At 38.3% G+C, this 14380-nt stretch overlaps 1 protein-coding gene across 4 annotated transcripts in view; it reads right to left on the bottom strand.

Annotated features, from left to right (window-relative positions):
* Nucleotides 1-7406: 7406 nt before the first annotated feature.
* RALYL (RALY RNA binding protein-like) overlaps nucleotides 7407-14380 on the bottom strand; it is a 678566-nt gene continuing 671592 nt past the window's right edge. For all 4 annotated transcript variants that reach the window (XM_019549824.1, XM_019549832.1, XM_019549840.1 and 1 more), the window contains one exon: nucleotides 7407-8461. In XM_019549824.1, coding sequence (XP_019405369.1) covers nucleotides 8444-8461 — 18 coding nt within the window. In that variant the 3' untranslated portion in view covers nucleotides 7407-8443. The remainder of the gene's footprint in view (nucleotides 8462-14380) is intronic.

Here is a 14380-nt window from a genome sequence, read left to right as displayed (position 1 = left end):
CTCTCCAGTGGCTGTGCTATGTTGTCTGCTAGTTCCTTTACAGGGTGCTAGTTCCAGACCAGCTGATTTACTGGGATCCAGCCACTCAAGATACTCCCTCACAAGATCCACACCAATGGTGGGCCAATTCAATAGGGATTAAATGAATCTGGTTCTACAGATATCTAATAGGATGATGCTGAAACCCTACATAATTTAAGAAAGAATGAATGCCTTTCAATAGTTTATTTTGAGGCATTCCAAAGAATTCTACAGCAACAATAGGGCTAGGGACAGACATTCAAGAAGCCTGAGCCTGAGTGGATTCAATCTTTGTAGGTTAGTCTAACCTGGCTAGGCTGAACTGGTTTGAACCTCTCTGGACTGGGGAAATTCAGTCACATGCCTGCAGTAGCCCAGGATAGAAGTTGTGGGGGGGGGGGGGTGCTAAAGCAGCTTTCCCTTCCCTTCTACATGGAGCTGAGTTGAGTGGGGGCATTGCCAGGCCCTGGCAGTACTCTCTCATTAGGGAGGTCTGCCTGCATGGTCCTAGGCATTTCTCCACTGGCTACTCAAGGGGTGGGAGCCCCAGCTAGCACTCTGAGGCAAAGGGGGTGGTGGTGGAGGGAAGACTGTGTGCAGTGGATGCATCTGTTGATAATATGGAGCTCTTTTCAATCTCCCTCTTCCTGCTTCTTCATAATGACTGCAGCAAACTTGACAGGCAAGGGAGCCAGCAGGAAGCTGATAAAACAGCATTTAGCAGCCCATGAAGGAAACAAAAGGCTCTCTCGTTAGTTCAAGCTCTTCTTAAACAGCTTTTTCCAAGAAAGGAATGGAGGGACATTACCAGCTGACCTGGTGATGAGCTCCAAAAAGCCCTATTTCTGTCTATTACTGTCCTGCCTGCTTTGTTCTAACTGCCTTTGTCCTGTTGCAGTGAAATGGGAGGCAAACATACACAGACACCTCTCAGCATTAGCTAGGATACCACATGCTGGCTGGGGTCTGTGCTGTGGGAGATGGGAGGGAGGAAGTGGGGGGATCCCTGCTTGAGCAGGGAGTGGCGAGGGGGGCATGGGGAAGGCAGAAGCAAGGCAAACTCTGCTGTGCCTGCAGTCTCCGCTGGAGCTCTGGTTAAGAAGCAGAGGGGCAGGAGTAGCTCTGCTCTGTAGAGCAGACAGCCCAGCCCAGCCCAGGGCTACAAAGCTCGGGGACTCTGGTTTAACTTAAACCAGCAAGGGGTCTTGGACAAAAATTGCATAAACTGGTTTGACCCAAATCAGTTAAGTCTGATACTACATTCAACCAGATTTATCTTAAACCAATTTCAACCATTTTGAAATAGGTTTATGTGCACTGAACTTCTTTTCTGTTACAGGTTTAAACCAGTTTCTGATCACTTAAACCAGTTTATGTGTAATGTCTGTCCCTAGCCTAGGAGATTCTATTACATTCTACAGTATTCTACTGAGTTCAACAGCAAAGCTGAAAGATTCTACTAATACTTAAGAAAAGCTCATATAAACCTATATAAGGATTGTAATCAATTTCATAATCAATTGATGTAGGAATTTCCTAAAAGTATCACAGATCAAAGATTCTACTTCCTTTACCTCTAATGTCCATGCAACTGAAATGTTTCTTTGGAGAGGATCCAAAAGGTTTCTTTGCATCAGTAATACATTGGAATTTAAAGCTTCATATTATTTAATTTAGTAAATCACACTTTCAATATGTTTGGTTTTAAATATCAAATATGTAAAAATGCCAATACGCCATATACTGAAAAATGAACACTTGGTTATCAACTTCAATTCCCTTTCCCCAAGAAAATGAGAAAAGTTATTAGACTTGTTCTGCTTGTAATATCACAGACAGGTTATGCTTTGATATGCAACTGCAGAGGCCCACTGATGCTTTAACTTCAGTATGACTGAATGGTGTCAGACACTCTTTGATGGAAGACTTAAAATGATCAGTCTGGTCATTGGTAATGCATGCAGTAAAAGATCTAGATAGACAATGAAGTTAACTGATTTCATCATCATCAGAATCTCTTTCAGGGATATTTGCTATTTAAATTTTAAGAGAATCTTGTCAATTTTCTTGACTGTGGAAAAAGGAAATTCTTTGGAGATGACATTTACTCCCTTCATGGAAGGCAATGAGAGTTTTGAAATTGACTTCAGTGGGGCCATTATTTCAATTATATCATCTGTGGCAGGATGGGATTGAAAGATGGTTTTCCGACTCAAATAGGACAGGCAACCGCATTCAACATATAAATATTAATACTTTTGTAGGTTTTACGAAGCTACTAGGAAATTTTTCTTAGCTACAGCATTAAAAAACAATTTTTGAAAAAAATAATATAGGAAATGAGATGTCACATTAGATTACATCATTCTGATTACAGTCTCGCTTCCTATCTTTTACTCCTTATATCTTGCAGCTAAATTTTAGTAAAACTGTAGAAACATTAGGACTAAATTTTCAACTTGTCTGTAGCAAAGTGTCCTGAACTGAAAAATATTCTATAAATGAAAAGGTATATGAACAGAAAAATATATCTGATGTCTTGCAGTAAACAGTAAGCTGTAATAAAAGTTATTATTCAACTATATTTATACTGTTGTAATAAATAACAATAACAATAATTCCTGTGTAGTATATAAAAGTATCTATAAGATGAATAGAGTGTATGGAAATGTTAACATTTCCTATTAAAGTATCATCTTGGGTATGTGGAATTGATTCCCTGTTAGCACCTGTTTTAGATCATTCAAGAAAAAATTAAAAAGTAGTGGAGCAAGCAAACATCCTTATTATGTCTTAGTTGGTGAGCTATTGGACAGGGCATCACCAGTTCCATAGCACACCCTAGATGCTGTATTTGAGCAGTAAGTAATGATTAATTGTAAGAAAACTTTATCCATTGATGGTATTGTCAGTTTCTTCCACAAATTTAATCTGTCTAGGTGTCAAAAACTCCCTTGGGGGTCTATGAAGTCTAGATGCAAATGATTTTGTTATTTTACATATCTATATGATAACAATTTGAAGTCTGTTCCTATATTCCTTAAGTATATTTGCTTTACTTGCACAAAGAATAAGGGATGAAGACAAATATAATTCTTCTGTTTTATTTTACTGTCCACTGCTTCATTTTATCTTTTCTTTTATATCATCATATACTAGGTTCCAGTTTAATTTTGTGTGAACTGGTAGAATGGATGATCTTACTGTACGAGTTTAGCAAAAATTATAAATGATATGATATATAACTTTCACTGTTCATTTTCATAGAATCATAGAAGTAGGGTCGGAAGGGACCTTATAGATCTTCAGGTCTGACCCCCTGCCAGGGCAGGAGAAAAAAAAAGAAAAAGAATGGGCTCAAATGATCCGAGCTAGGTAGGCATCAAGCTTCCTCTTAAAGACCCCCAGGGTAGGAGCCAGCACCACTTCCCTTGGAAGTTGGTTCCAGATCCTAGCCGCCCTGACTGTGAAGTAGTTCTTACGGATGTCTAATCTAAATCTCTACAATTTTATTGTATTGCTTTGGTGAAAGCTGTTAATAAACTACTACTACTTCTATGAAAGTATATAGATTTTTAATTTCTATAGACACCTAGGGTCTAACTATGCTATTGGTTTTGTGGGACTCTTCATAATTGAGTCTCTCAAGTTTGCAGTGCAAATATAAGCAAACATGCAGGTAGGGCTATGAATGCATTGAGTGATCAAATAAAATGATATATAAGATAGTGATTTGTTTATCACTCTTCCTGCTTTTGGCTACACAATAATATTTTACAATATTAAATGCTATTTCTCAGTAAGGAAGGGAAATGTCCTCTCTCTAACCCTAAAGATTCTCTGGACTCACAATCTGGCAGCACAAATTACAAAACTGGATTAGTGCATAAATCAGAGAAAATATTTATTTACAGACATGTAAAAATTATGTTACAGCATTTTAAAGAAAGCCATCATGAACCATTACACAGGTATACATGGGCAAAACTTTGAATGGTTTAAACTTTACCTTTCAATACTGCCTATTAAAAAATACCACTGCTTACAAGGTTATAGCTATCTACATAGTTTTAATACAATGATTTGGTTTTTATTTCTGGAACTAAAAGCAATTATACACAGAACCTAAACCAAACCAACAACCGTACATAATACAAGAATTTACAAAAGTAAAAATCTTTTCCTCTTGAGCAAGCTGTAAAACTTATTTAAGAAATCTTTTCCATTCATGCAACTGCACAGATTGAAAGAGCAAGATCTGTGAAAGAGCCTTATGATGTAGGCCTAAGGAGAAAATAAGTTAGTTTAGGATCTTGAGTTAGAATTGTATACAAGTGAGCTGCAAAAGCTTATTATTCAGTAGTCATATTGACTTTGAGTCCCAGCTTTACAACAGTAGTAGATATTTTAACCTCACTTACCTCCAGTTACCATAAATGATCACTGCATGTTAAAGTGGCTCCAGATAAATACAGCTACAAATATCTTCTTTTTATGACTATGCAGTGATGTCTATAAGATAAATATTTAAAAATTACAGATTGAGACACACTGTTCATTTCTGGGTATATTGGCCCTTCGAGCTGAATATTACGGGCTTGACTCTAATTTAAAATAGCCCCCTGCGAAGTACATCAGAACATAAAGCTGCCTTATAGCAATTGTAAATTACATCTGCACCTATTTTTAAGTAGCCAGAGGGTGCAAAGGAACATTAGTATAAATGAGAATTTGTTCCTTTATGTTTACTGGCTCTTCAGTATTGCCAAAAAATGAGTAATGCAAAAGAAACTAGGAAACCAAGTGTTTGTGACTTCAGCCAACTGTATATAGTTTACTGTATACACGGAGGGCAATGAAGCATCAAGTTCTATTTAAACTACCACCATCTCTTCAGTGATTTCAATCACATGTGCTATTAAGAAAGCTTGATGCGAGAGTAGTTTAGACAGTGCAACAAATCCATGGCTTGCAAATGAATAGTATCTCTAGGTCTCATCTTAGATGTTGCTCTGCCTGAAAAACACTTCCAGGAATAAAATCATAGTGCAGAACAGCAGTGATGGTTGGGACTGTGAAATCATTCCTGTAAATACTATCTAGGGATGGTAGAATGGTAAGGAATACTGTAAACATCTAACGCAGTACAGTACAGTTCACTGGAACAGAGTTGGGATGGCTCATTCAGACCAGATCTCTAACATGGAGCTATAACATTATATAACTACTAACACAATTATCATAATCAATCTACTAAGATCACATAAGCTTCATGATTTCAGAATGCCCCCCAGCTCTTCTCTACTCCTAACTGAATTACTAGAATTATTTTTAATGTTAACTAAATACAATGATATTTATTGTTATATTTTTGTAGCTAAACAATGGGCATAACTTACATTTGTGTATATTAAATGACATTATATTTCCCACCAATATTATTGTAAACTTGAATAACAACAAAAAATGAATAAATATATCTTTAAAATATATCAGTGATTGCTATATTAATAGTTTTCTTGGGTTAAAATTACAATTAGTAACATTTCTGCTTTGGTTTTCTGGGATTGTCACCTATAGCAGTTCCTGACACATCCCTTATGATGAGTAATAATTACTCATGCTATTTTTCTCAATTCCACTCTCACTTGAGCTGGCATAACTCTAATGACCACAGGGAAGTAACCCTGAATTTATCCCAGGATTACTGAGAAGCATATTCTTATACTGGCATAGATTCCCTGTGCATTTATAGACTGTAGGTGTGTCTACACATGCAGTTAAAGTGAAGCAATACACTTTGGAGTTTATTGCCTCTTGAACAAGCACCAGGGACCACAGCACATTGAGCCAGGAGCAACGCATGGAGCAAAACACATGGAGCAACCTTAGCTGATAGGAGGCCCGGGGGGAGGGGGGAGGAACGTGGGTCAGCCTGTCAGTCTGGGGCTGCTCCCCATGGCTCAATGTGCTGCAGAGGGGCTGGCTGGTGCATGAGGGTGCTTCAGCATGGTGCTAGCCAGCAGGCAGTCCCTTCCCTGAAGCACCCTTATGCCCTAGTCTGCCAGGGCAGCATCTACATATACATTGCTGAGTTTTTACTACACAGTAGGACAGTACTTGCATTTGCAAGTACTATCCTGCTGTGGAGTAAATTAGTTTACTCCAGCCTAATAAGGATGCATGTGTAGATGCTAAGATATTTATTGTGCAGCTAATTAGTCTACTGCATAGTAAATGGCTCATGTATGTTTACTTTCCCTAACCAATAGATGAGGACTATTACTTCCTACCTAAAGTCAGTCAGGATGGATCTTTTGCATATGTCTACCATTTCTTTCTTGTAAGGTCATCATCATTTACCTATCAAACGGGTCTAATCCAAAATATATTGAAACCCAATGGCAGTGTATTTCATTGGCTTCAATATACTTTTGATCAACTCCTATGGACAGTGGTTGAAAGAACTGAATATATGGTCCTTTTGTGATTGGTTCATTAAACTTCCAATACTGAGGGATGTGCATATCAGTTAAAATCACACTTCTTTAATCCACTTTTATTCAATTATGTCTAAGCTTCACTTACTTGGATGAAGTTCTTAATTGCTCATCTTTCTCCTGTCTTTCCTATATGTGATTAGTTTTAAGCCTTTCCTTCTTTCTTATGAGATGTACAGCATGTAGAGACATTCAGTCTTCCAGGAGAAACCCTTCTAGGATTGATTTAATGCTACTTGTTCACAAGTTATTTTTCTCTTGGAGCAACCATTTTCACTCTGGGAGAAAAAGCCTGAACATCTGTCCACTTGTGGTTTCTCTTGGAAAGTAGTGACTCTTGCAGGAGAAAGTGAATGTCTATACGGGTGTTTATACACGTGCTTCAGAAGTGTGTGTGTGTTGGGGGGCACTTTAATTAGAGCGGCTCTGAGAGCTGCTTTAATTATAGCACCTGGAGAGTCTCATGTATCACAATCCCCATGCTTAAAAATGGTGGCAGGGGTGCTTTAACCAAAGTTCATTGAATGAGCTTTAGTTAAAGTGCCCCTATTGCTATTTTTAAGAGCAGGGATGATGATACAGAAGACACTTTAACTGCAGCATGGAGCAGCCTTGTTGCTCTTGTATAGCCACCCTATGAGACCTATGTTAGACAGGCATCCCTCTCCTGCATAAAATGTTGTTTATCTATATCATATAAAGATGTGGATATCTTTTCATACCATCAGAAATGACAACAAGAATAAGCAAGCTTATTCTTATCTATATCACATAAAGATGTGGATATCTTTTTGTACCATCAGAAATGATTACAGAATAAGCAATCACTTACGCACTTTACATAGCTTAAATGTATTAAAACATATCTGAATGAAAATGCATCAATGTTGTTTGGAAGGAACTATTGTTTATTAAGAAATTATATATTGAATTCTCTTACAGCCTTTGTGAAAATGAATTATTCCAACTTCAAGCATTTGGAGACTGCTTGAAAGGTTCAGAAATGGAAAGACTCTATTGACTGAATGTGAAAGAAACATTTTTAAAACTAATTTGGAAGGTTTCAAAAATTGGTAACATTAAAAATATTTACCTCTCTGGAATACAGTTTTAATGGGACATGCATTGGCACAAACTTCTCCATAATTTAAAACAAGCTGTCTTGAGATATAAACAGATACATGTATAACAACTGTGCCAATCTATGGCATCACCCAGAGGGTTTGTCTGAAAAAGGGATTAGCAAGTGGATCCAATTTACTGTTTATCAAAGAATGATCTAATATTTGACATACTTGCACATCTTAGCAGTTACAGTGAAATGGTCCATGAATAGACAGAACTATCACTTTTTCCTTCAACAGTATCCCTTCACATAAACATAATTATTTAAAATTACGAATATAATAATTCAAGTAATGAAAATACAACATTTGATCATAACTCAGGTCATAACATGATATTGTTTGAATCAAGCTGTAAACAGAGAAGTGCAATATCACCTGACTTTAGATATGATAAACAGTAAAACATGCTAATCATAAAAATAGCTTTTACAAATATACATTTGTATACAGTGTCTCCCACACCTCTTAAATATGTCCTTCATATTAGTATCATACAGTACACTGGCCTTTAAGACATCAAAATTAAAAAAATAATACCAATTAATAGCCAGAGAAAAACACATTTACAATCTAAACCATAAAAATCTGACAATTGTACAGCTTAGAACATATAAGAAATGGAATTTTTAATATTTGAACCATAATGTCCATTTTAATAAGTAAATTGAGTTTCATACAAATTGGATCAAACGTGTTGTTAGCTAATAAGAAACTGCAGTTCAGATTTTTCTCTGTGTTTAGGGGAAGTCAGAGTTTCTCTCCTCAGCCTCCAGACGGATCACACATGACATCTCATCACTTGATCTGTAGAAACTGAGAAATAAAATTCTTGCTTTAGTATGAAGATCTGGGCTTTGTTCAAAAGCACATCAAAGATAAACCAGGACAAACTGTCAGGGAAGAAAAAAGGAAGTCTATGACCACTTTATTTTCCTTATTTTGTCTTGTCATTCAACACAATCAATCTGACTTAGATACCTACTTAATAAGTTTGTGAGCTAAAAAGAAAGCCACATAACTCTTACTATAGATAGCTAACACCATAATATTCCTAAATTAGAATACACTGCCCAGAATTAATTACACAGAGGGTGCCTCTACACAAGATGTTTACTGTGAAGTTGACTAATAAGTTGTGCACTAAATGTCTTGCATCTACACATGTGTATCTATTAGGCTGCAGTAAACTAATTTACTCTATGGCAAGATAGTACCTGTAAATACAAGTACAATCAGCAAGATAGTACCTGTAAATACAAGTACTATCCTGCTGCAGAATAAAAAACCTTGCAGCAGCACACATGTTGATGCTTCTTGGGCTGGCTGGGGCATGAAGGTGTTTTAGTGCAGAGGCTGGCCCACACTGAAGCTCTTTAATGCCCCAGTCAGCCCCGTCACAGCACATGGAACTGGGGGGGGAGCAGCCTTGGGCTGTGGCTGCTCTGATCTTGCTCTACACGTGCATGAATAAACTCTGGAGCTGACTGCTCCAGATTTAATTGCTCCTGGGTTCACATTCAAATGATGTGCCTGGGAGAAATTTAAGTGCACTAATTGCACTTGTAGACACACCCAGAATTAAATAACCACCTGTCTCCAGAAGAAAGTATACTTTTCTTCAATGGTACTATGCTAAGAATTGTAGAATAATTTCAACAGCCGGCAGGGAGTAAAAGATTGCTTCTTATCTGTGCCATAATGGAATGTCATACTTGCAATATTATATTGATTCTAAAGACATTCCAAGTATACTACATGTGGCCCCCTATGTTTCTGTCGCATAATTAGAGAAAAGCAAACATGTTTTGTAAACATTTACATTTAATAAACAAAGTTTTAAAAAGCTTAAATAAAAACTTTTTTTCACTAGTCCTACTACTAAGAGCACAATCCCCTCTGATGGTTGTCACCCCTTATATCATAATTTAATTCTCCCTTTACAGTCAAAAGGTCACAGAATGTTTCCTGTATTGGTGAAACAGTGTTGGGGGTAGGACTTACAGTTCCATTCATCCTTGTGGATGTGTATCTCTGTTCTGAGTTAAGATGATAATTTAAAGCCATTATTCTCCACAGGCATGGAGAGAACCTTCATATTTTCCCATTTTAGTACCAAATCCCTAGATAGATTTAACAACATGAAAAGAATTTTCAATCCTCCCCTTGAGCCTAATGGCTCTTAAGCAGTTATAAATCTTGTGAAAGAGAGAGAGAGAGAGAGAGAAAGCCCTGCAGTTCCAATGTACTTCCTGTTAGCCACATAGACAGTTCTCCTTTTCTAGCCTTTTCTTCACCTTGTATCACTGGCACATTATGTATGTATAAAGGCAATAATTATCCATGGAAGAAGAGAGACAGATTTTCAAATTATTTATGGAAGCTATTTTCCTGCCTTAAACCTTCCAGGCATTTACCTGTCAGTAACATTAAAAAATGCTTCATTAGGTTACTATTATGAAACATTACTGCTAGCCTTCTGGATCTAAATCATGAATACTATCTTGTTGTCACTTAAAAACAATGGTAAAAATTTACCAACCTCACCGGAAAAATAAAAAATCATGTGTTTTCTTTCTTCATAAAGGCATCTTATTTGCCTCTTTCTCTTAAAGCCTGGGAAGGAAGGTTAAAATCTAAGATAGTCAAGCTTCTTTTTTCTCCAAAATGACAGTAACCTAGGGCAATGATTAATCTCCTGCAATATAATACTAATTTTATTCTATTTCTTTCTGCTGAATAGTGTGTAATTTATCTACTGGCTTCATAGTAACTGTGCTGATATTAAAAAAAATCTCATGATGACTAATGTTTTTTCTAATCTTTTCATTTCCTTCCAGTTATATATATAAAAACACCCTGACACAACAAGGATGAGACTGAATTACATTTAAGGTAGGAATATGGTTTACATTTGATATGGCTATAAGGGAAAACTAACTCAAAAAGCATGGTTTGAAGATACTGTGTAGAAAAATGGGATGACCCAACTTAACATAGAGCTGCATAAATAATGTCCAAGAAACAAATAGTACATATGGTCCTAAGCATGATAATATCCCTGGGGAAACTGCAAAGATATTATGAGGTATTTATTGGCTCATTTTCCAGTTAAACTCATTTGCCTTTTCTGTTTTGCTCCTCTTTTTTTCTACATAGTTGGCCTTTTACATGCTAGATATTGGAGGGATTCTAGTTAATCATAACATTGCATTTTAGCTTTTCAGGACCACTACTGCTCTTACAGTTATGGTATCATCTCTCCAGTTTTTTCAACAAGATTCAAACTGTATCAAGTAAACCTAATTTATATGTTCACTGGGGCACCTCCAGGAAAGACCAGGACCAATGGATACAAACTCCTGGAAGGCCGCTATGGGCTTAATACCAGGAAAAACTACTTCACAGTCAGGGTGTCCAGACTGTGGAATAAACTCCCTCCAGAGGTGGTGCAATCACCTACCCTGGAGATTTTCAAGAAGAGACTGGACAGTCACCTCGCTTCAGTCACCTAACCCCAGTTGTCTTCCTGCCTAGAGCAGAGGGGCTGGACATGATGATCTGCAAGGTCCCTTCCAGCTCCTAACAATCTATAAATCTAAGGATAAATTTTACCTTGCTATAATATGAATACATATGCAAGATCAAAACTGGATGTTAATATAAAACTCCATAGAAAATGAAAGAGTTGCATTACCTGGTAGAATCTACTGGCTTCAAACTATGCCCAACTCAAAAAAGAAATGACGGAGTAAATCAGATAAACCTATAACAGGTGTAGGCAACCCCAAACGTGCATATCAGAGCATGATGCTCTCATTAGGGAGGAGTGCCTCTCCCCCTTAGTAACAGAGCATTTATCAGCTCTGTTATTAACATTTAGCACCCCATCAGAAAACAAAGACTCACTCATTACTTCAAGCTCTTCTTAAACAGCCTTTTTCAAAGGAAGGAATGGAGGGACATTACCAGTGGAGCTATTGATTAGCTCCAAAAAGCACTAAGCAGACGCTGTTCTATTTGCCTAACGCAACATTAGCTAGCATACCACATGCTGGCTGCAGTCCATGCTGTGGGAGAGAGGACGAAGGGCTCTTTTTTAAAGCAGTGAATGGTAAAAGAGGGCAGAGGAGGGTAAGGGGAAGCCAGGCAGACCCTGCTGTGTCTGCCAGTCTTTGCTGGAGCTCCAGCCAGGGAGAAGAGGGAAGAGGCCAGCTCTGCTATGGAGCAGAGAGCCCTGCCCAGCCCAGCCCAGAGAGCATGCTGGGTTGCTGAGGGAATTGGATTTAACCTAAATCAGCAGGGGGTCTGGGATAGTCATTGCATAAACTGGTTTGACCCAAATCAATGAAGTCTGATACTACATTCAACCAAGTTTATCCATGAACGACACATGCCCCCGGAGGCTGGGGGGGCACAGTGACCACCTGCAGGTGGCGGTGGTGGCGGCGGCAGTGGGGGCATAGTGGTGGTGAGCGGAGAGCTCCCGCAGGCAGCCACAGTGGTGTCAGCAGTGGGGGGGGGGGGGTGGTGAGTGCTGACCAGTTGTCAGTGACCACCCATAGACACTGCTAGAGATCCGTGATCAATGCAGGCAGGCTGCTGCCAGTGTCAGTGGTGGGGGTAGGGAGGTGGCGAGTGGTGGCTGCCCACAGGTGCCACTGGCAGCATCAGCAGCCGCCGATCACAGGGGGTGCATTGCCAATCTCAGGGGGTGCACATGCACCTGCATGGACCCACTATGCGTTGACAATGGGTTCATCTCAAATCAGTTTCAGCCATTTTCAAACTGGTTTATGTGCACTGACTGCCTTTTCTGTCACAGGTTTAAACCATTTCTGATGACTTAAAGCAGTTTATGTGTAATGTCTGACCCTAGCCCAGGGGCCTGCCCAGAGCCCAGGCAGGCAGGCTGTGGCAGGCAGCCAGGAGGCTTCAAATGACTGCACCAGGGCTTGTTGCTGGCAGTGGGTGCCTTGGGGTGGACAGTGGGGAACGGACTGCGGATGCACTGCCACAAGGATCAGGTACCTTATGGCTGTCCCTGGCATACAACATTTTGCGGGTATTTTTGGCACCCTGCCCCAAAACATTGCCAACCCCTGCTCTATAGGATGTTCTCTGGTTCTCCCATTGGAGTAAAGTTTAGTGGTTTTATCCTGGTCTGACCATGACGGTCCAGTAATTTTTCTCTTTCTGATTACTAAAACAAGAAAAAAATCACTCCCTAGTTCAAGATAGTAGGCCTTGCTTTCTGTAAACCATTTTATTCAGGCAGAAAGATGAGTTAAGATTGAGTTATGTGTCTCTGAAGCATCATTGTATCATGTCTATGTTTATCCAGGCCTTTTTTCCCCTCCTTCTTTTTACATCCCTCTCATTGTATTAAAACCCACTTGTTGTGAAGGAAATGCATAGTAAAAACATATAATGATATTTAAAAATTAAATGCTGAGCATTATCAAAGCACGCTACTTTGCTGTAAGCCTCAACACGTTGCATTGTTGCAAGGATTATTAATTGGCTGAACAGCATCTTCTCTCTTTACTTAAAAACATGAAGTCTTAATTTAAGTAACAAAGTTGTATATTTAATGGAGTGTCTCTTTGAATTCTGTAAATTATAAAATCCCAGCTCAGCTGATAAAAGCAAGTGAAACCAAATGTAATTGAAGGGATTGGCATTTGTAACATATACATAGAATATAACACAGAAAATTACAGCAGTTTTTAATGCAAAACCATTTGTTAGGAGGAAGTGAGGGAATATTCATTGCACACACTGGTTAAGAAGCATTTTAAAGTTGCCAAATATAACATGGAGAATGAAATGAAGCATATGCATTTTCTTTAAAGTTTCTCTTAGATGTTGGAGCATGATTACATTTTGTACTTTCTTCTAATCATATATTAATTAATGTTGCAAACTTTAAAAAAAATTCTCTCTGTTTTGTGTACACAAGTGTAATTGATATGCATTGTTAGCTCTCACTACATATGGGAACGTGTGTTTTACTCTTTGGGAAAAACAAATACTTGTCCTTTCCAACCTGGTTTTTGTACTAACATGATTCATTCTTTCTCTTTGTCTGTCAGTGTTCTACAAATTCACCAACGAAAATGAGAAAGTGTGAGGCACATCACCATTTTTATTTATTTCATTAATCCATGGATAAGAATATTATTTAAGCTTCCCTTCTCCACTTTGACACACAAATATTTCAGCAGGTGATACCTTAGGGTGCTAATCAGTAAATGTGATTGTGAACTTCCACACTTATAAAATCTTGACTTCTACCTAAGTGATCCTAACAACTGGTTTGAAATACTATAACCTGACTCCCTGAAATGAACAATTCACATCCTGATAGGATCAGTTCAGTCCTTTATTTTTTCAAGACATCTACTATGCAGTTTGGTAGCTCTTTTGTTTATTATCTTAAAAACTGAAGTGCTGTTTGCTTTGTCCATGAACATATTCCCTGGCACCGTTTTGCTTCAGTCTCCTTACCCAAATTTTCTGAAACCTAAATGAAAACCTTTGGCAAAAGAGATAACAATGTTTTAAGTCTGTATGCCCTCTAGTTACGGTTTCTAAATTGTTTTATCAGTGAGTTTCTCTATAAACACCATTCTTTGGTTAGTTTTTAAATCACAGAATCATAGAATCAATGAGTCAGAAGGGACCTAGACAGATCATCTAGTCCGACCCCCTGCCGTGGGCAGGAAGGAGCAC

Source organism: Crocodylus porosus, unplaced genomic scaffold (assembly GCF_001723895.1).
Source record: "Crocodylus porosus isolate Cpor-Errol unplaced genomic scaffold, CroPor_comp1, whole genome shotgun sequence".
NCBI classification, from domain to species: domain Eukaryota; kingdom Metazoa; phylum Chordata; order Crocodylia; family Crocodylidae; genus Crocodylus; species Crocodylus porosus.
The sequence above is the reverse complement of the archived record's forward strand: the minus strand, read 5'-3'. Positions and strand labels throughout refer to the sequence as shown.